We start from the raw sequence: 22,030 nt of genomic DNA, 5'->3' as shown, positions 1-22,030 counted from the left end.
CTGTCTTACCAAGTATATTTGTCTCATTTCTAGTAAAAATATCTCATTACACTTAATATAAGACACAACTGCCTAACAAGTACCATTTCAGCCAGATATAGGGACTTGTTTAAAGACAATACATCTGGAATATCTTGTTAAATGAAAAAGTCTTGAAAACATCTTGTTTTGAGTCATATTTCATATGAAACAAGCTTTTTTTTTTTTTTTTACATTTGAAGAGGTTTTTAAGCTAATTTCAAGATCACTTAACTCAAAAGTGACAAATATCACATTTTATTTCAAGAAATCTTGACAAGCCGATTTTCACTAGTTCCATTGGCAGATTTTTTTGCTTATTTCAAGCAAAAACGTCTTTTATTTGTTGTTTTTCTTACTTATTTTTGGAGGGGCATTTTTTTTCCAGTGTGCCGGTATTTTACTGTTATTTTACAGGGAAATTCTTTACATATGTACAAATAAAAGATAGAAAGGGGTCAACTTGCTGCTCAGGGGGTGTAAAGGTAACAGACTAATGACCAAAGACTGCTGCATATCATGACATGGAAAAACAGAGGCCGGCTGCCCGGCCCTGTTTTACAACATCTATATTTAGACCTCATGTGCAGCTGCCAAACCGAGAAGCTCAGAGCTGCAGCCCACAGAGGAGGAGGAGTACCTTTCACCAGAGACACTACAGGCCAGATTTATTCAGAAGGCTGCTGGGAGGAGAGACGCACTGAACAACACCACCATACTCCCATCTTCATTTCAGCTGAGTCATCAGCAGGATGCTCCGTGCGGGGCGCTGGCTGCAGCGCCTCGGCCTCTCTGATTGGCTGAACACAGACACGACCAAAGTCCCGAGAGTAGCAACGACACGGCTGCAGACTCTGGATTAACACTGTGCAAAATCACAACCAGACTGTGTGATGTTTGGAGTAAAAGCTGCAACTCGGCTCTCATTTCTTCCCGTTTCCCTCCCAGCAGCCAGACTTTCTTTAACCTTTAAAGTGTCCTGATCGACAGTTCTCCAGCTTCCTGAAGCTCTTTCAGAGTTTCTCTTTGGACATTTTTATGCTTTTTCACTCATTTTCAATAATTTTCAGGTACTTTTTTTCCATTTAGTTTGTCAAAAAAAAAAAGATTTTGAATCACAAAAAAACTCAAAATGAGTAAAACCATTCAAATCGAGACAAAAATAAATGAGAAGTTTAAAAAAAGTTGAGTAAAATTTAGTCATAGATAAGACAAAAATGGGGATTTATACATGAAATAAAGTTCAAATAACAAGATTAGAGCTCAAATTTGTTAAAAATCTTCATTTTTTCTGTCAAAATGTCTGCAAACATCTTTAGTTTGATTTTCCTTTAATAATTGAAATATGTTTCAGCTGAAGCTGGAGTGTTGTTGCACCAGAGCATCTTCAGAGGAATGTGTTTTTTCTTTGTTAAGCCACTTAAGGAGTCTTCAGGAATAGTTCTCCAGGCTTCTTGAAGGACATCCCAAAGCTCTTCTTTGGATGTGGGCTGCCTTTTGTTCCGTTCTCTGCCAACATGATCCCACCCTGCTTCAGTAATGTTGAGCTCCGGGCTCTGGGGAGGATTCATCCCTCCATCAGACCTGCTGCCACTGATTTTCAGCCCACTTCTTGTGTCCTTTGGCACAGCTCAGCCTTTTCTCCCTGTTTCCCTTCCTTAAGAACGGCTTCCTGACAGCCACCCTTCCATGGAGCCCATTTCTGATGAGGCTTGGGCCAACAGCAGATGGATCAGCTGAAGGTCCAGATGCATCTCTCAGCTCCTGTGTCAGGTCTTTGCTGGATTTTTTCCTCTTTCTTAAGGACATCACTTTCAGATCCTGTTCATCTGCTGTAGATAGTTCTTTAGGCCTGACACTTCTTCTTCTGTCCTCCACTTGTCCAGTTTCCTCAAATGTTTTAAGGACACACAGCACACCATGCTGAGATATGCCAAGTTTTCAGCTAACAGCTCTTTGGGAATCACCTTGTTGCTGCAGAAATCCTGTTTTCTGTCTGTCAGACTGTGTTATCTTCGCTGTTTTTCACACATGCAGCTAAAGAAATGGGAACAAATGATGTGTCTCTGTGACAGGCTGCTGGGAACAAAGTGCCTAAAGATCCAGTTTAAAATGGCTTCTTTGCTGAGTTGTCTGTTCTGTGTGGACACAACACTGGTTCATCCCTTGAGTTAGGAGCCTTTTTCCTGCCTGAATGCTTCATAGCTCAGAGTTAAAGAAAGGACAGAAAGCTCGTCTGAGAGGGTTCAGGCTGTGTTGGAGGAGAAAGGAGCTCAGAGCAGATATTCACTTTAAAGCTGCTCAGAACTGAACTAACTCTGGTTCTGCCTCAGATATGGGTTTATGTTCAGGTTTCAACATGTTTCCCAGGAAATATATAAAGAAATGAGGGCAGGATTAAGACATTTAAGCCTTCATCCAGTTCTATTAGTTTACAGCAAACTGTCATATTATAAAAAAAAACTTCTCAAAGATAAAAAATGAATAATTATGGAATTAACCAGCAAATGAAAAATAGTGACCCGTTATGGAAAATTAATCTTCCGGAAAACGTGAACAGACAAAGTAATGACCTCTGAAAGTAGGACACTCACACACACTCTGTGTGTCGGCTCATTGACTGATCCAAATGGAAACATGGGCATTTGGCCACCGTTCGACCAGCACCGCTCAGCTCGCTGCTCTTTGTTTCAGCTCACTTAGATACTGTATAAAACTAACCTTTGGGGGGGGGGGGAATGCAGACTCGGCTGCAGGAAAAGGAGCATGGGCGTCTTACCCGTGGGGTATGGGGGTGTTTCGACACCCCCACTTTTACAGCAAGATGATTTCACCCCCCCCCACATTTTCCAAAAGTAAACCCGTTTGCTCCATGGATGGGTTATATTAACGGTTTGCCCACCCTCGTAGTGCACCAACATACAAAATGGAGCGCACCTCAGCCCCCTTACGCTGCACCAAAAGGCAATCATGGTCAAACATAATGGACATTCGTGCTGAATAATTAAGCCCATATTTAATTATATTTCATACAGGTTCTGGTTTTGGATGGTCCAATTGAAAATAAAAAAGAAAGAAGAAAGAACTCTTTAGAATATCTATCCAGATTTGAGCAGTCTGTTTATTGTAGTTTCCATACAGGACCTAGTTTAGGGTGATCAGAATGCAAAAAAAAAAAAAAAGCAGTAAAATGGCCCTGTTTTGCATTTACACAAGTCAGAAAAAGGTTTCACAAATCCCAAACAAGGTTTTAATGAATCTATAGCCTCTTTAGAATAATTCCATCCAGATTTGAGCAGTCTAACTATTGTAGTTTCCATACAGGACCTAGTTTAGGGCGATCAAAATGCAAAAAAATGCAGTGAAATGGCCCTTTATGCCCATTCATTTAATTCGCGAATCGGATGCCAACTTCAGCGTCGTGTCTATGGGCTTGATGTGGTGCTCATGTGCCCCCCCTGGAACCCCCCCACATTTAAAATCCCTGCCCCACCCCTGAAAAGGAGTCACGTTAAAACATTCATAGCTGCTCAAACAGCCCACTCATCCAGCAGAGGGAGGGGCCTCCGTGCTGCCTTCAGGCTCCAGTGAAACCAGCATCAAAGTTGGAGCCTTTTTTTTATGTCCCACTCATAATCATCTGTGAGTGAACCATCAGCGCCCTGCAGAAGGTTTACAGCCGCGCTGTAAGAACACGCTGCAGCATCCAAAGCCGTCACTTTAAGGCCCTGTGAACGTCAGATTTACAATCAATTACAATTTTCTATGAGGGATAGCATGACTGCAGAGCTCTGCATGCTGGGCCAAGTGTGCTAACTGGAAAAAATCAAAGTCTCACCAAGTATATTTGTCTCATTTCTAGTCAAAATATCTCATTACACTTAATATCAGACACAACTGCCTAACAAGTACCATTTCAGCCAGATACAGGGACTTGTTTGAAGACGATACATCTGGAATATCTTGTTAAATGAAAAAGTCTTGAAAACAAATAGTTTTGAGTCGGATTTCATATGAAACAAGCTTTTTTTTTTTTACATTTGAAGAGGTTTTTAAGCTAATTTCAAGATCACTTTTATCTCAAAAGTCCCAAATATCACATCTTATTTCAAGAAATCTTGACAAGCCGATTTTCACTAGTTCCATTGGCAGATTTTTTTGCTTATTTCAAGCAAAAACGTCTTGTATTTGTTGTTTTTTTTTTACTTATTTTTGGAGGGGCATTTTTTTCCAATGAGAAAGAGCTAATGAAAGCAGAAAATCTCTGTTTTCATCACAAGGCCAGAAAATAAAGCTTTAACAGGCTTAGTCTGTGGCTCAAGCCACAAGACTCTAAAGACCACTGACATCTTCCAGCTTAGTCTATCAGTGTGTTGGAAGTTCTTGAGGATTACTAAAGTATGACAGAAGAGGCTCCCAGACTGACTGAAATTTGTCTGAGCCTCTTATTGCAAATTAAATCTTCTCCAAACGTAAAAATAACACAACATCTTTTAGCCACTGTGCTGCGGTGGGTGGGATATTTGACTTCCAATTGAGTAATATCAGAAACAAAAGCTGTGATGTTGAGTTGCTTCTTAGTCAAGCTTATGTTCCAACCCATTACTATTCAGAGAGGTTTGCTTCTTTGCAGACAGAAGGCATCAGGCTGGACCACGGTTACCAGGCAACCCCAGAGAGAGTCAGAGAGCATGCCCCTCAATCTCTGAGGAGCTGAGAGGGGAACAAAAGCTGAATTAAGTGACAGTGACTGCATCACACTGACAGCCAGCGCTGGGAGCCTCTGAAGGACTTCATCAGGAGTAGATCTGCTGGTTGGCAGTCTGCAGACAAAGCTGCCCCCCCCCCCCCCCCCCCCCCCCCCCCCCACCCAGATCTGCTGAGGTCACCTGCTGCCACACCTGAGATCAGACCTGAGATCAGACCTGAGAGCTGCGGTGATGCCGGAGCCCACAGCAGCTGTTGGACAGCCTCACTTCTTCTCGTTTCTGATTTTTAAGAATCTAAACGCGCACTTAAATCATGTGATGAACAGCGTCAGCACTGCGTCAAAAAAATTTTTTAAAAAAAAATCCCGAATCATGAACAAGCTGTTTTCCAGGTTTACTCACGCCAAAAATATCCAGGATGTCGGCCGTTTGTTTCCCAGGTGAACCGCAGAGGAGAAGGATTCCGCAGTGAAAGCTACTCAAACTTGGACATCCTCATCCGCAGCGGGAGTCGCGCTTGCGTGCTGCGGCGTGCTGCGGCGTGCTGTCCGGGCTGGGATGCTCAGATCAGGACCGGGCTGCAGGGGGAAGAAGCCCTGCTCATTCAGCGGAGCCGGCGGAGCTGTGGCGGAGCTGCAGACACGGATTCAGATGGGGATGAGAGCAGAGATCTGTCCGCGTTCTCCAGTCCGTGCGCATGCACGTGAAAACTGCACTCAGGTCGGGCTGATGACGGTGCGCGGAGGCTGCGGCTCGTGACACGCTGCACCCCTCAGAGCGTGTTCTGGTTCTGAGGGGTTAAACCCGATTCATATAAAGTCTGAGAGGGAAAAACTATATAATTATATTATTATTATTATTATTATTGTTATCATTATTATTATTATTACTCTACAGCTAGAGGAGCGGAAGTGCTGAGCTCAGCACCTGTCTGACCTGCTGTCCCAGTAAAACTTTCAGTATTATCAGATTTAAAAAGGTCTTTTGTGGTCAAAATGAGGGAAAAAGGGCTTTAAGAAGATCTGCAGAAATCAAATGAGTCAGATTTTAAGCGAACTGATAGAGATGCATGAATATGAGCAGTGTACCCTAACATTTAAAGTGATAGTTCGGAGTAGATTCACCCTAGGGTCATTTGAACCGTGATATCCAGCCAAGTTAACCTGGTTCTCACGCAGATGGCTGTTTCTCATCCATCTGGAATTTTGTCGGTTGCCTAGCTGTTCTCTGCTGTGAGTAGGCGGGGCTTGTATTCAAAAACCTCTCGAACCTGATTGGAGAATTCAATGTGTGTGTCACGTACTACTTCGACCAATCATATCGAAAGCGGACGTGACGTGTTGGAGCGCGACCAGTCTCTCGGTCTGTGGTGGAAAATAAACAAAACACAACAGCAGCGAGCAAAGCAGGAGCTAGCAGCAGCTAATCTGTTAACACCCCGCCCCACGATTGTGATTGGATCTAGGCATAGAGGCGGGCCCGTTTATGGGGTAACCGAAGACTTCGGGCTCAACAAGGCGTGCCCAGACCCTCGAGCGAGCTCACGAAGTGTAACGAAGATGCATGAAGCACGAAGGGTCTGCGTGAGAGCCAGGCTACAGCCAAGTAGCCCACCCGATATTTTTTCGATCTTGGCTGAACATCAGCTGAGTTACTGAGTTATCCCGAATAGCTTAGTTCAAGCGCTAATGGAACCTGGCAGTATCTCCATAATTACCACACTAAAATCACATGCCATGACACCAATCTTCTACAGTAGTACAAATATGGTCTGTACTCACAAAACGATGCATTTGGAAGTTTGAACATAGTCCAGGAGTTTATTATTATCAACACAAGCCTGATAGCTTCTCTGCAGCTAAAGCTGCGTCGACGTCACTTCAGGGAGCTGGGAGCTTCAAAGTAAGATGAGGGTTGATCTACTACTGTAGACAACAAAGCAAGGCTGCTCAATTTCTCCATTGATAAAATAAATTCACAACTCGACAACATAAAAATTCATAAAAAAATTATGTAGAATATAGCATATACTTTGTTGTCTACAGTAGTAGATCAACCCTCATCTTATTTTGAAGCTCCCAGATCAAGGAAGTGACGTCGACACAGCTTTAGCAGCAGAGAAGCTAGTAGGCTTGTGTTGATAATAATAAACTCCTGGACTATGTACAAACTTCCAAATGCATCGTTTTGTGAGTACAGACCATATTTGTACTACTGTAGAAGTTTGGTGTCATAGCATGTGATTTTAGTGTGGTAATTTTGGAGATACTGCCAGGTTCCATTAGCGCTTGTACTAAGCTATTCGGGATAACTCAGTAACTCAGCTGATGTTCAGCCAATATCGAAAAAACTTCGGGTGGGCTACTTGGCTGGATGTCACGGTTCAAATGACCCTAGGGTGAATCTACTCCGAACTATCACTTTAAACAGGCCATGACACGGAGCTGAAGGCTCTAAAAATGCAGTTTGAAGTTAAACCTGCTCCTCTTTGCTTGGGACTGTGGCGGTGATGGGGTTCTCTGCCGGTTGGCCTCTGCCTGCGCATGGAAAATGCAGTTAACCTAGAACTCTGCTCCGTGTTTGTTCTGTTATTCTCAGGTTGTTCAGGGTCAACTTCAGCCAAATTAAAAACTGCCATGCTGAGCCCTTACATAATCCCAACACTGAGAGAGACCGCTCGTTTGTGGCGGAATGGATCAGTGCGCACGGGGGCGTTGGGGGGCTGGTGGAGGGTGGCGGCTGGGTGGTGTCATCCGGCCTGAATGCCGGCGCCTGTGCCAGCTCTGTCCCCGCCGGGCTGAGGGTCCTGTAGTAATTATTCTATAATTATGCATCCCAACTAAAGGGGTCCAAACAGAACTTGAGGTTCTTCATGACAATGGAATGCTTGTGGATATCCGACAGTGAGCAGAGCGCCACCTGCAGTCCCAAAGCGGAGCTCCGACTGCCCTCACATGAAGAACATTAGAGCAACCCTGAAACTTCCAGCTGCTTTGCATGAGCTGAGATAAAACTCTGTAAGCCTTCATGAGGTCTTACCTAATGATGTTAAAGGGATAGTTCGTCTCTTTTGACATGAAGCTGCATGACATCCATCATCCATTATCTGCCGCTTGTCCGGGGATCGGGTCGCAGGGGCAGCAGCTTGAGCAGAGAAACCCAGACGTCCCTGTCCCCGGCCACTTCCTCCAGCTCTACTGGGGGGACCCCGAGGCGTTCCCAGGCCAGCCGAGAGACATAGTCTCTCCAACGTGTCCTGGGTCTTCCCCGGGGCCTCCTCCCAGTGGGACGGGCCCGGAACACCTCACCAGGGACGCGTCCAGGAGGCGTCCTAACCGGATGCCCCAGGAGGCATCCTGACCAGATGCCCCAGGAGGCGTCCTAACCAGATGCCCCAGGAGGCGTCCTAACCGGATGCCCCAGGAGGCGTCCTAACCGGATGCCCCAGGAGGCGTCCTAACCGGATGCCCCAGGAGGCGTCCTAACCGGATGCCCCAGGATGCATCCTAACCAGATGCCCCAGGATGCATCCTAACCGGATGCCCCAGGATGCATCCTAACCGGATGCCCCAGGAGGCGTCCTAACCGGATGCCCCAGGAGGCGTCCTAGCCGGATGCCCCAGGAGGCGTCCTAACCGGATGCCCCAGGAGGCGTCCTAACCAGATGCCCCAGGAGGCGTCCTAACCAGATGCCCCAGGATGCATCCTAACCAGATGCCCGAGCCACCTCATCTGACTCCTCTCGATGCGGAGGAGCAGCGGTTCTACTCCGAGCCCCTCCCGGATGACCGAGCTTCTCACCCTATCTCTAAGGGAGAGCCCAGACACCCTGCGGAGGAAACTCATTTCGGCCGCTTGTATTCGCGATCTCGTTCTTTCGGTCACTACCCACAGCTCGTGACCATAGGTGAGGGTAGGAACATAGACTGACCGGTAAATCGAGTAAAAACCTTCTTCACCACGACGGGCCGGTGCAGAGCCCGCATCACTGCAGACGCCGCACCGATCCGCCTGTCAATCTCCTGTTCCATTCGTCCCTCACTCGTGAACAAGACCCCGAGATACTTGAACTCCTCCACTTGGGGAAGGATCTCATTCCCGACCCGGAGAGGGCATTCCACCCTTTTCCGGCCGAGGACCATGGTCTCAGATTTGGAGGTGCTGATTCTCATCCCAGCCGCTTCACACTCGGCTGCTAACCGCTCCAGCGAGAGCTGAAGGTCACGGCCCGACGACGCCAACAGAACCACATCATCCGCAAAAAGCAGAGACCCGATTCTGAGGTCGCCAAAACGGACCAGATTAGCATATTTATTCATCATTTACTGAAGCTGGAGTCATACTAAAGTTATTTTCAGACCATGAATGTTTCTTTTAATGGGAAAAGCTTGGAAGTGCTGTTTTGGGGAACACAAAAGAGTTTATTTGTAAACTAATAATGGCAGGAGAGTCACTTTAAAACCATTTAAATAAACAGTATTACCATTAAAAAAGCATGAGAAGGATTTCATATCATGTCAAAATGATAGTTTGCTATACTTTCACCAAACGGAGACATTTTTAAATCCAGGTTAAAAACATTTCTTTTCTCATGTGTCTATGCATGAAATCTGCACGATATCTCTGAACTTATCTGGACTGTTGCTTGTTTTTAATAATTTAAATTATTTTTTTTTTTTCTCTTTATATTCTTTTATGTTTTTTAATGCTTCCCTGCTGCAATGCTTTTATTTTATGTAAAGCACTTTGAATTGTTTGTACATGAAATGTGCTATAGAAATAAATTTGATTTGATTTTGATATACATATTATTAAATAAATACACCTATTTTCAGCTGCATTTGAATAAAGCTCCAAATCTGAAGCTTGAGTTTCAAAACTTAATCACATTTTAACGACTGATTTTATCTATTTTTCTTATTTCTTTCTTTTTTGTTTGAAATTTAAAATCATGCTTTTTATTTCTACTGTTTTAATGTCTCCGTAAAGCACTTTGAATCGCCCTGTACAAATAAACTTGCCGTACTTTTATAAAACAAAGAGGTTGGGCATTGGGATTGGGCCAATGTCCTTGCCTTTATTGCCAAAGTGGACCCATATTTGAATGGCTCTTTTCTTTTCATCATTTCACTGCTGGTTTCTTAAATGTAATGAGTTCACTGCACTTAAAAGGCCTCCACTGGCTTCAAATCTCATGGCAGGAGAGCCCGTTAGAGGTGTAGTTTACGGGAGAGCGGGATGTCTACCAATTTGCAGCATATCTGTGAAGCTGGGGTGTCAGTATGGACCAGAATCTATATAGAACATTTCCAGGGTCTTTTTTTTTTTTTTTTTTTTTTTTTTTTTTTTTAAATCGATGCCACAAGGAATTGAAGTAGTTCTGAACACAAAAAGTGGTCCAGCCTGGTCCAGGAGCGATGAGGTACCCAATGAAGTGGCCTGTGTCCAAATATGTGTTCCAGAGCTCCTTAAAGCTCTACTTTAAGATGAATGAATGCCAAAAGTAGCTCAACATGTTGAGAGATCATTCGTCATTTTTAAGCTACTTTACAAATAATCCTGCCTTGGTTCAAGCACATTTGCTTTTGTTAAAGTGACATTTGAAGCTTTTATTTTCCATCTTCCATCATTTTTACCATCTCAGAAACAACAGAATTAAAAGTTTCCTCTCCCAAACAGACCAGGAGAAACTCATCCATTCATTCGTCTCCAGTAGACTCCATCACTGTAACGCTCTTTTAACTGGACTTCCCAAAAAGAGCATTAAACATCTGCAGCTCATCCAGAACGCTGCTGCTGGAGTTTTAACCCGGACTAAGAGATCTGAACACATCACAGCAGCTTTAAAATCTTTACTCTGGCTTCCAGTCAGTCACAGAATAGATTTTAAAAGCCTGCTGATGGTTTACATCTGTGATCTGTTCAGAGAATATAAAGCCAGCAGAGCTCTTAGATCCAAGGACTCAGGTCAGCTGGTCCAGTCCAGAGTCCAGACTAAACATGGAGAAGCAGCATTTAGATGTTATGCTGCAAACAAGTGGAACAAACTGCCAGTGGAGATTAAACTTTCACCAAATGGAGACATTTTTAAATCCAGCTTAAAACATTTCTTTTCTCATGTGTCTATGCATAAAATCTGCACGTTATCTTTGAACTTATCTGGACTGTTGCTGGTTTTTAAATTCATTTAAATTATTTTATTTGTTTCTCTTTATATTCTTTTATGCATTTTTAATGCTTCTTCCACTCCCTGCGGCAATGCTTTTATTTTATGTGAAGCACTTTGAACTGTTCTGTACATGAAATGTGCCACAAATAAATTTGATTTGATCTTATCTTGATTTAAACAGCTTATTATGACTGATTAAAGACCTGTTAGTCCCTGTGAAGATAGAAGATTAACTGATGAGTCTTACTGCTGAAACTCAACCAGTTCTGCTTCTGTTACTGGACCTGAACTGGTTTCTAAATGTGAGCCGGAACACAGATACCTGCATGGATCTGAATCTGCCCGACTCAGATGCTCCCAAACTGGCTTCTCAGACCAAACGAAGTGGAGAAAGTTGTTCTAAAATGACAGGAAACAGATCTCTTGGCCCCACCTTCTTTGTTCTCCCTGAAGTCTCAGCTTCCATCCCGGCTCTGAGCGGTCGCCTCTTCCTCCTCTTCCTCGCTGCAGGACCCGGGGCCTCCAGCTCATGGGCCGCGGGCTCTTTCAGCACGACTTCCTCAGACTGGGAGGAAGCCACAGGCTTCTCTTTCTGCTTTTTCTTCCTCTGGAAAAGAAAAGCAGCATTTCGTTATTTTCCTTCACTGTTTACCTGCTATTATTCAAGCCTAAATTACAGATTTTTATCAGCAAAAACTTCAAAATGGGAGACAAATCCCTTTTTTTACAGGGTTTGTTGCCCAAGGATACAGCCGCTGCAACAACATGAAGCAACTAAAGTGGAACAGAGTTCAGATTTGAACATTTTAAAGAGCAGCTCTTGTTGTCTGGCTGAGCTGGACAAAGGCTTCTTTATTCGGACACTGATTATGATTAGAGCTGTCAGGTAAACAAATGAGCTTTTCTCCCCAGAGAGGAATAAATCTGTAACATCTCTAACCTCAGAAGGAAAGCGGACAATTCAAAGGTTTATCTGCAGGATCAGATCTGTGCAGAGGCTGCTTCCCTCGTCAGTTCCTCCTCGCTGCCTCTGGGCTCGGGCTTATCGTCAGCAAAGTGTTTTTGGGGCATTCGTCTTTGAAAAGAGTGATTGTGCGACGCCCTGGATTTAAATTCTTAGAATGTGTGAGTGACACACAACAAACAGGCTTCTTGTTTCATGCAGTCATCATGAAATCCTTCTCATTCTGCAGAGAGACGCACGGCTGCTGAGCTCCTCCTCACAACTAGAGATATAAACTAGGGCTGGGCAACGATTAAAATATTTAATCTAATTAATCACATGATTTCCCTGATTAATCACGATTAATCGCATTTGTACGCAAAATCCAAAAATGAATCCAAAAGTAGTGTATAGCTTTTAGCATTTAGTTTTATTTTAAATGTGCTGCCATATGAATGAAAGTGCCATAACATTTGTTGTGCAAACACACTTTTAACATCAGCATCTTTCTGTAGTTTTTATGTGGAAGCCTCGCTCCACTGTCTGTTTCCTTGAATGACTTGCTGCTATCAGTTGTCTGTTTTGCCTTTAAGTGATATTTTAGACTGGAACTACTACGCTGAGAAGACAATTCAACTTGGCAGTGTTTACAGATGACTTTGGTTCTGTCGACTCCGCCGTCTGGAAGAACTTTAAAATGAAAATGGCCGAGTAAAAGTTCCGTACCCTTCTCCATGTTTGGTGGATCCGCCGATTACTTTCTTTTCCGGTTCCGCAGCAGACAGCAACAGACTTTTACAAAATAAAAGCCTGTGAGCAACAGACTTTAATAAATAAATAAACAATAATAAAATAAAGAATACACTGGAAAAAATGCCCCTCCAAAAATAAGTAAGAAAAAACAGCAAATAAAAGACGTTTTTGCTTGAAATAAGCAAAAAAAAAATCTGCCAATGGAACTAGTGAAAATCGGCTTGTCAAGATTTCTTGAAATAAAATGTGATATTTAGGACTTTTGAGATAAAAGTGATCTTGAAATTAGCTTAAAAACCTCTTTAAATGTCAAAAAAAGGTTGTTTCATGTGAAATCCAACTCAATTCGACTGCGTGTTGTTCCCCCTCTCTCTGCCCTTTGCTTCCCGTCTCTGAACTTTCCATTAAAAGGCACAAAAGCCCCAAAAAATAATAAGAAAAAAAAATAAAACCTGCACTAATGCGCGATAAAATATTTATCGACGTTAAATAATTAACGAGTTAACTCGCCCAGCCCTAATATAAACGCACAACCTTCATCCTCCTGGTCTGATCTCAGACTGCCATCATATCCCACGATCAGACGTAACATTTACAGAAAGATTTACAAAGATTACAGTGATGGTCCCCCAAAGATGAACACCTTGCATTAGAGGACATGATTTCCAAACGGGGGCCGACAGCCTGTGACTGATGGTCACTGCGTTGCAGTGGCGTCCGTGTGCGGCTCTGTTCTCCACAGAGACCTCACAAGCAAACAGACCTTTGGCGGCCTGTTGGTGCCAACCGGACAAAGAGCTCCACTCATGGAGCCCTTTTTCAGAGAGTCTCTTCAGCTTATCGCACACAATGACCACACAGTGCTCGTCCAACCCTCACAGCGACGGTGCCAAAACACACTGAGTGAGTAGTTACAGATGTCTCAGTGATGCCACTTCAGTGAGATGACAGACTGCAGGACATGAAGTAGAGTGCACGACAGAAAGGATGCCAACGACAGGAACACCGAGCTGGGCCGGACTCAGGTCAGGATCTGGGGAGTTTGGAGGCCGGGGGGGTGTAACCGGTCAGCAGAACAGATGCACGGCCACAAGATCCAAAGGTGTGAGAATGTGTGATCACAGGTTAGTGATGGCAAATTCAGTAACAAGGAGTAAAAATAGCCATTCAAATATATCATTAAAACTCCTTTTAATGAGATATCAGTGAAAATCTCTGAGAAGAAAAATCCACTTTTTCTTTCTTTTAACAACTATGATGCTGTGCTCAGCCACAGGAAACTGCAAGATGTCCTTTTTATTCATCCCACAATGGAAAAAAATCAAAGTCTTACCAAGTATATTTGTCTCATTTCTAGTCAAAATATCTCATTACACTTAATATAAGACACAACTGCCTAACGAGTACCATTTCAGCCAGATATAGGGACTTGTTTTAATACAATACATCTGGAATATCTTGTTTAATGAAAAAGTCTTTAAAACAAATTTCATATGAAACAAGCTTTTTTTTACACTTGAAGAGGTTTTTAAGCTAATTTCAAGATCACTTTGAACTCAAAAGTCCTAAATATCACATCTTATTTCAAGAAATCTTGACAAACCGATTTTCACTAGTTCCATTGGCAGATTTTTTTGTTTATTTCAAGAAAAATCGTCTTGTATTTGTTGTTTTTCTTAGTTATTTTTGGAGGGGCATATTTTCCAGTGCAAGATGAATATAATCTGGTTTATTCATGCTATACATGTGAAAAAAGTCCCACAGACCTGAAACTCACTCAGTATATTGAGAAGTTTACAGCAAAACAGACTATAAATGTTGTGTCCAAGCACCTTTAAGATAAAACCAGTTCAGCTGCCACGTTCCCACACAGAACTCATCATCATCACCAGGATTTAATCGTGTTCCCACACATTAATAACCTGCGGCCATTAATACTGAGTTCCCACGCAGCTTGTGGGCATCTTTTCCCTACGATGGGCTCCAGAGACCGACCGGGATCGAGGTCAAACATTCAGGCTTCTCAGAGAACGCACCAGGAGACTCTTTTAGTGAACAACTTTAAATCTGGTTCATAGATTCATGTTGATCTCGGGAAGAAATGAAAGAATCTCGTTACATTTTCAGGTGGAACACCATTTATACCGTTAAATATTTCTTATAGCACAACCGAGGGCGGCCGTGCAGCTCGTAGGGCGGCCGTGCAGCTCGTAGGGAGGCCGTGCAGCTCGTAGGGAGGCCGTGCAGCTCGTAGGGAGGCCGTTCAGCTCGTAGGGAGGCAGTGCAGCTCGTAGGGAGGCCGTGCAGCTCGTAGGGAGGCAGTGCAGCTCGTAGGGAGAACGTGCAGCTCGTAGGGAGAACGTGCAGCTGATAGGGAGGCAAAGCAGCTCGTAGGGAGGCAGTGCAGCTCGTAGGGAGGCAGTGCAGCTCGTAGGGAGGCAGTGCAGCTCGTAGGGAGGCAGTGCAGCTCGTAGGGCAGCCGTGCGGCTCGTAGGGAGGCAGTGCAGCTCGTAGGGAGGCCGTGAAGCTCGTAGGGAGGCAGTGCGGCCGTGCAGCTCGTAGGGAGGCCGTGCAGCTCGTAGGGATGCAGTGCAGCTCATAGGGAGGCAGTGCAGCTCGTAGGGAGGCAGTGCAGCTCGTAGGGAGGCAGTGCAGCTCGTAGGGATGCAGTGCAGATCGTAGGGATGCAGTGCAGCTCGTAGGGAGGCCGTGCAGCTCGTAGGGAGGCCGTGCAGCTGGTAGGGAGGCAGAGCAGCTCGTAGCGAGATAGTGCAGCTCGTAGGGATAAAGTGCAGCTCGTAGGGCAGCCGTGCGGCTCGTAGGGAGGCAGTGCAGCTCGTAGGGACGCCGTGAAGCTCGTAGGGAGGCCGTGCAGCTCGTAGGGAGGCAGTGCAGTTCGTAGGGCAGCCGTGCAGCTCGTAGGGAGGCAGTGCAGCTCGTAGGGAGATCGTGAAGCTCGTAGGGAGGCAGTGCTGCTGGTAGGGATGCAGTGCAGCTCGTAGGGAGGCAGTGCAGCTCGTAGGGCGGCAGTGCAGCTCGTAGGAAGGCAGTGCAGCTCGTAGGGAGGCAGTGCAGCTCGTAGGGAGGCAGTGCAGCTCGTAGGGAGGCCGTGCAGCTCGTAGGGAGGCCATGCAGCTGGTAGGGAGGCAGAGAAGCTCGTAGGGAGGCAGTGCAGCTCGTAGGGAGGCAGTGCAGCTCGTAGGGAGGCAGTGCAGTTCGTAGGGCAGCCGTGCGGCTCGTAGGGAGGCAGTGCAGCTCGTAGGGAGGCCGTGAAGCTCGTAGGGAGGCAGTGCGGCCGTGCGGCTCGTAGGGAGGCCGTGCAGCTCGTAGGGAGGCAGTGCAGCTCGTAGGGAGGCAGTGCAGCTCGTAGGGAGGCAGTGCAGCTCGTAGGGAGGCAGTGCAGCTCGTAGGGATGCAGTGCAGCTCGTAGGGAGAAAGTGCAGCTCGTAAGGAGAAAGTGCAGCTCGTAGGGAGAAAGTGCAGCTCGTAGGGAGGCAGTGCAGCTCGTAGGGAGGCAGTGCAGCTCATAGGGATGCAGTGCAGCTCGTAGGGAGGCAGTGCAGCTCGTAGGGAGGCAGTGCAGCTCGTAGGGAGGCAGTGCAGCTCGTAGGGCAGCCGTGCGGCTCGTAGGGAGGCAGTGCAGCTCGTAGGGAGGCCGTGAAGCTCGTAGGGAGGCAGTGCAGTTCGTAGGGCAGCCGTGCGGCTCGTAGGGAGGCAGTGCGGCTCGTAGGGAGGCCGTGAAGCTCGTAGGGAGGCAGTGCGGCCGTGCAGCTCGCAGTGCGGCCGTGCAGCTCGTAGGGAGGCCGTGCAGCTCGTAGGGAGGCCGTGCAGCTCGTAGGGAGGCCGTGCAGCTCGTAGGGAGGCAGTGCAGCTCGTAGGGAGGCAGTGCTGCTGGTAGGGATGCAGTGCAGCTCGTAGGGTGGCAGTGCAGCTCGTAGGGATGCCGTGCAGCTCGTAGGGAGGCAGTGCAGCTCGTAGGGAGGCAGTGCAGCTCGTAGGGAGGCAGTGCAGCTCGTAGGGAGGCAGTGCAGCTCGTAGGGAGGCAGTGCAGTTCGTATGGAGGCAGTACCTTTAAGATATAACCAGTTCAGCTGCCACGTTCCCACACAGAACTCATCATCATCACCAGGATTTAATCGTGTTCCCACACATTAATAACCTGCAGCCATTAATACTGAGTTCCCACGCAGCTTGTGGCCATCTTTTCCCTACGATGGGCTCCAGAGACCGACCGGGACCGAGGTCAAACATTCAGGCTTCTCAGAGAATGCACCCTGAGACTCTTTTAGTGAACAACTTTAAATCTGGTTCATAGATTCATGTTAATCTCAGGAAGAAATGAAAGAATCTCGTTACATTTTCAAGTGGAACGCCATTTATACCGTTAAATATTTCTTATAGCACAACCGAGGGCGGCCGTGCAGCTCGTAGGGCGGCCGTGCAGCTCGTAGGGAGGCAGTTCAGCTCGTAGGAAGGCAGTTCAGCTCGTAGGGAGGCAGTGCAGTTCGTAGGGAGGCCGTGCAGCTCGTAGGGAGGCCGTGCAGCTCGTAGGGAGGCAGTGCAGCTCGTAGGGAGGCCGTGCAGCTCGTAGGGAGGCCGTGCAGCTCGTAGGGAGGCAGTGCAGCTGGTAGGGAGGCAGTGCAGCTCGTAGGGAGGCAGTGCAGCTGGTAGGGAGGCAGTGCAGCTGGTAGGGAGGCAGTGCAGCTGGTAGGGAGGCAGTGCAGCTGGTAGGGAGGCAGTGCAGCTCGTAGGGAGGCAGTGCAGCTCGTAAAGGCTCTAGCATGGTTGCCGCGTCTGCTAGCGCGAGCGGTGTTGATGACGTCACGATTTCGTGCCCGCCATGTATAGTGGCGCAAGTCGTTGCGCCAGTAGTTGCAATTTTCTCCGTCACAGAGGTGGCGCTGCTACGTTAAGATTACCGCTACTCTATAACCACGAAAGTGGAGAAGAAAACAATGCCGCTGTCAAAAGCAAAAATACTGTAATTAATGATACTGCTGCAGTTTTCGGATCATTTTAATTTTTTAATTCAGTTAATAGAGGTGAAGGTCTGAAGTCCCCGGCATCAACAGAGTCTCTGCCCTCTTCTTTGCCTTCACGTATCTGTCCCGTAGCTTCTTCCACACATTCTTACAGAACTCTCCCTCTTTCCCCAAAGTTCTCCCAATCTCTGTGCACCAGTTTGGGGAGTTTACGTGCTCCCTGTGCTGTTTCACTGCAGTTTCGTACAGCTGCCTGTACAAACGCATCTCCTACCTGGTCTCACATCGGTACATCCGGTTCGTTGTTCTCGGCGCCGCCAAGTTACAAAAATCGACAGGTGCACGACAACGCACTGCGCCGTCTTTTCAAGGAAAGCGCCATGCCTGAAACGTCATTTAGACGTCACGGTGCGACACCGCCGTGACAGACGCGGCAACCATGCTAGCGCCTTAGGGAGGCAGTGCAGCTCGTAGGGAGGCAGTGCAGCTCGTAGGGAGGCAGTGCAGCTCGTAGGGAGGCAGTGCAGCTCGTAGGGAGGCAGTGCAGCTCGTAGGGAGGCCGTGCAGCTCGTAGGGAGGCCGTGCAGCTCGTAGGGAGGCCGTGCAGCTCGTAGGGAGGCCGTGCAGCTCGTAGGGAGGCAGTGCAGCTGGTAGGGAGGCCGTGCAGCTGGTAGGGAGGCAGTGCAGCTCGTGGGGAGGCCGTGCAGCTCGTGGGGAGGCCGTGCAGCTCGTGGGGAGGCCATGCAGCTCGTGGGGAGGCCGTGCAGCTCGTGGGGAGGCCGTGCAGCTCGTGGGGAGGCCGTGCAGCTCGTGGGGAGGCCATGCAGCTCGTGCGTGGTTCCCCAGTAAAAATTCCCACATACATCCTTCGGACAAGGAATAATAACACAGGCACGATTTTCTCTATTTCAACCACGTAACCTCCTTCAGCCAAAGCTGCGCAGGTCTACCAAAGAGTGAAGTGAAGAGGTTGTATTCGCAGGCTTTGGGTGCGTCTGTGCATGCTCAGCGAATGGACCGAGTGTGACACGTAGCGCGCAAAATCAGAGTTGGAAGGTAAGATCCTGCAGCCCACACATTCTGCCAATCGAAGCGTAGTAGGCTATATGAACCACTACACACTGATGGAATGCCGTCACCGTGGTGATGGACGTAAGGAAATTCTTACGGAGTCAGAAGCAACAAGGAGAACTGAGAATGAAGTGGAGGGAGGTGAGAGATTTATTTTCTCTGTTGTGTGGACTCTCATGCCTACCTATAGGTCACTGTAATTTATCACCCTTTAAGATTTTTACTTTTTATTTTGCAATATTCCCTCTTGTAGAAGTATTTATTGACTGTGCTGCAGTAAGATTAAAACATGTTCAGTACCTGGACTGAAATATTGTTCATTATTTTCTATCTTTTGAAATTTGTGATGATTTTTAGTAATATTACCTCTTGTAGAAGTATTTATTGACTGTTCTGCAGTAAGATTCATTCGTAATATTTCCTCTTGTAAAAGGCTTACTTGATTATATTTGATGAGCTACAGAAGGAAGAATTGAAAAGCTAAATGGCTGAACTCAAAGGTGTTTTTAATTGCTTAGATAGCCTGAAACTCTGTTAAACCTGTTGAGGTTTATGCAAATTTGCATAAATGTTCTTATACATCCAGTACAGGCTGATTTTCTGTATACAGTAAGGCAGTGTTGGTGGTGGTGTTCTGGCTGGGCGTCCGGGCCCCTGTACCGCTGTATGCCCAGCTACGCCCCTGGCTCGGGGCTGCGCAGCGCTGTGAATGCGGTTAAATACGGAGGAGTAACTTTGTGTATTTACATGCCAATAAAGTATAAATCTTAACTAACAGATCTAACAAAGTTCGGGCACCGTTTAAACTTACTCCTGAGTCATGACAACAGAATAAAGCTCAGATCATCCCGGCCGGCCTTTTTAAATCCCTCACTCACTTTACATTCAATATTAAGTCATTACGCTGGTTAACAGTTAGCTTTCTGATCAATTTTTAAATTCTTTTACTCGTTAACAACATTAAACGGCCTTCCAGAAGACCAACTCTTTCAGAAATGTTGCTGGTCGGCTCATATTATTATTACTTTTGGTGCAGAACGTGTCGTTTTAGCTGCCCTAAACTGCCCATCAGATCAGTCCTGGAATAAAGATTTTTAACGGGGTTAATAAAGGTTTGAATGAATGAGGATCTTGATCTTTTTGTCATGTCCATGAGGCTTTCGCCATAGTTTTAGTTCCTGTTTAGTTCTTAGTTTTAACATGTTTTAGTTTTCTGTCATGTCTTAAGTTTTCTAGCTCATGTTTATTTCTTATTTTTTATCATATTTTAAGTTTTTCTCATGTTTAGTCTTTAGTTTAGCCATGCTTTCCCCACAGTTTCTGTTGCTCTGCCACCACCTTCATTCACACCACCTGTGCTTTCCCCCTCAGCTGCACTCAGTCAGTATTCAGTTTCCAGGTTTCCTCATTCACTTTGTCAGATCCTCACACCCTTCATCATGGTCACAATAAGCTAAGCTAAGCTAAGCTAAGTCAAGTTCCTTGTTTGTCCATCGTCACTATTGTTTTGTTTAGTCAGTTTAGTTTGTTATCTGGCTCAGCCGCGCTTTGTCAACAGTTTTGTGAAAATAATTCTAGTTTGCTTTTTTGAACTCCTTTCCACGCCTCGCACCACCAAACCCGAAGCAGAAACTAAACTCCCATCTGTTCCGTCTGGCTTTTTCTTCATATTTTGTCTTTTTTTTTTCTGCATAAATACCCATTTTAACCCATTTTACTCTTTATTTTTAGTGTTTTTCTACTTTTGTGACCATTTAATTACCCATTTCATTCAATTTGTATCCTTTAAATCGACCTTATTTAGTCAACATTATATTGCTGATTCCAATAATCGTTTAAAACAGCAGAAATATATCCAAACAGATATATAAACCAGCTTTGATAGAGTGACTAAATGTAGTTCAGAGTATTTGAAAGATTCAGTCTAATCTACAGTTTATAATCAGACGTTTCTGCACAGATATGTACTGTAATGAGGGGAACGACTTTAAAGAACCTTAATGCGTGTAAAAAGTTTCATGATTACAGACGTACACAGTGCTGCTGTTTCACTTTTACAAGAAACTCATCTCACTCTCATGAAATCCTAAGTAAACGAGGACATCTGAAGTCTGAAGAGGGCATTGCAGGAGCAGAGGAATTATCAGAGGAAGCCAGCAGAATGAGACTCTTAGGAAACGTCCCATTTGATGGGACTGGAACCCAAAAGAAAGAGATTTCCTCACCTGAGCAGGAGCTTTAGGTTTGGACTTCTTCACCGTCACTGCGAGGAAGAAAAATATAATTTATTAAAATCAGAATCAGCTTACAGACTAAACATTTAATTGCCCATTTCATTCAGTTTTTATCCTTTAAATCGGCCTTATTTAGTCAACATCATATCTCCGATTCCAATAATTGTGTAAAACAGCAGAAAATATTTGTTTTATTATTATTTTATATGATAAAAGGCACAAAACAAAGAATTCCTACAGCAGAAAAGTGACAGAAAAGTGGAAAATGGTCCCTTTGCTAAGCTGTTATTTCAGCTTGAATCCACGGAGCGATTTGACATTTTAAAACTTAGTCATGTTTAACCTGCACGACTCTGCTCATCTTCTGTGCAAATAAGCGGCATGTGCAGCAGCTGCTTTCTGACCCGTGACCTCACGCAGCCTCAAAACTTTCAACTTGTCATCACTCACGTTGTGAATAACACCCGGGGAAAGGGAGGTTTTCATGTGTTGGCCCACAGCAAAGTGCTAAAAATAAGAGTTTTATTGCACTTGTGAGGAGAAAGAAGCTTTGTGTCCCCCTTCACATGGGTTCCAGCACACTTTTTAAATCAGAAACACTCCAATGTGGAGCCAGCTCAACGTTAGCTGCTAGTTCCTGGAAAATGTGGCTCTGCCATCTTGGAAGGAAAAGCAGAAAATGAATAAAAAACAGACTTGGAAAAAAGTTTTTCCACTTCATCTGTGAGTAAGCCGACCGCAGCCGACCGCAGCCCTCCACCCCCTCCGGTGGGGGGAGGGTGGGAGGCGGTGTCGAGGGCCCACCTACCTGCCAGGTACCGCTCCAGGGAGGATGAGGAGCTATGGTTCCAGCTGTAGCAGCAGAAGAAGAGCCAGACCAGGAAGGTCGCCGCCACTAGGAGCACGACCCAGAGGAGTCGGGCGGCAGCCGGGTCGCTGGCAGCCCAGGCGGTCAGGACGTCCATGCTGACGGCTGCTGAGTGCACGGACCAACAACAGCAGAGACTCAGCAGAGCCTCAGCAGAGCCTCACAGCGTGAGCTGCTCAGCGTGACTGCAGCAGGGCTGAAGGGGCTTCAAAGGGGGGCCGGTTTGGGTCCTCTCGGGGGCAGCCGCGGTGCCTCCAGCAGCCAGAGAGACGGCAACCGCAGA

At 46.0% G+C, this 22,030-nt stretch overlaps 1 protein-coding gene across 2 annotated transcripts in view; it reads right to left on the bottom strand.

The window, feature by feature from the left end:
- Positions 1–21,859, bottom strand: part of pleca (plectin a) — a 183,516-nt gene extending 161,657 nt beyond the window's left edge. Inside the window, exons 1-3 of one of the 2 annotated variants that reach the window (XM_075449162.1) lie at positions 21,688–21,859; positions 20,871–20,908; positions 11,330–11,503 (exon numbers count right to left, since the gene is read on the bottom strand). In XM_075449162.1, coding sequence (XP_075305277.1) covers positions 11,330–11,503; positions 20,871–20,908; positions 21,688–21,844 — 369 coding nt within the window. In that variant the 5' untranslated portion in view covers positions 21,845–21,859. Of the gene's footprint in view, positions 1–11,329; positions 11,504–20,870; positions 20,909–21,687 lie in introns of those variants that run through there. The other variant, XM_075449163.1, reaches the window with a different exon arrangement.
- Between the last annotated feature and the right edge of the window lie 171 nt (positions 21,860–22,030).

This window comes from Odontesthes bonariensis, chromosome 18 (assembly GCF_027942865.1).
Source record: "Odontesthes bonariensis isolate fOdoBon6 chromosome 18, fOdoBon6.hap1, whole genome shotgun sequence".
NCBI lineage: Eukaryota > Metazoa > Chordata > Actinopteri > Atheriniformes > Atherinopsidae > Odontesthes > Odontesthes bonariensis.
This window is presented reverse-complemented; position numbering and strand designations above follow the sequence as displayed.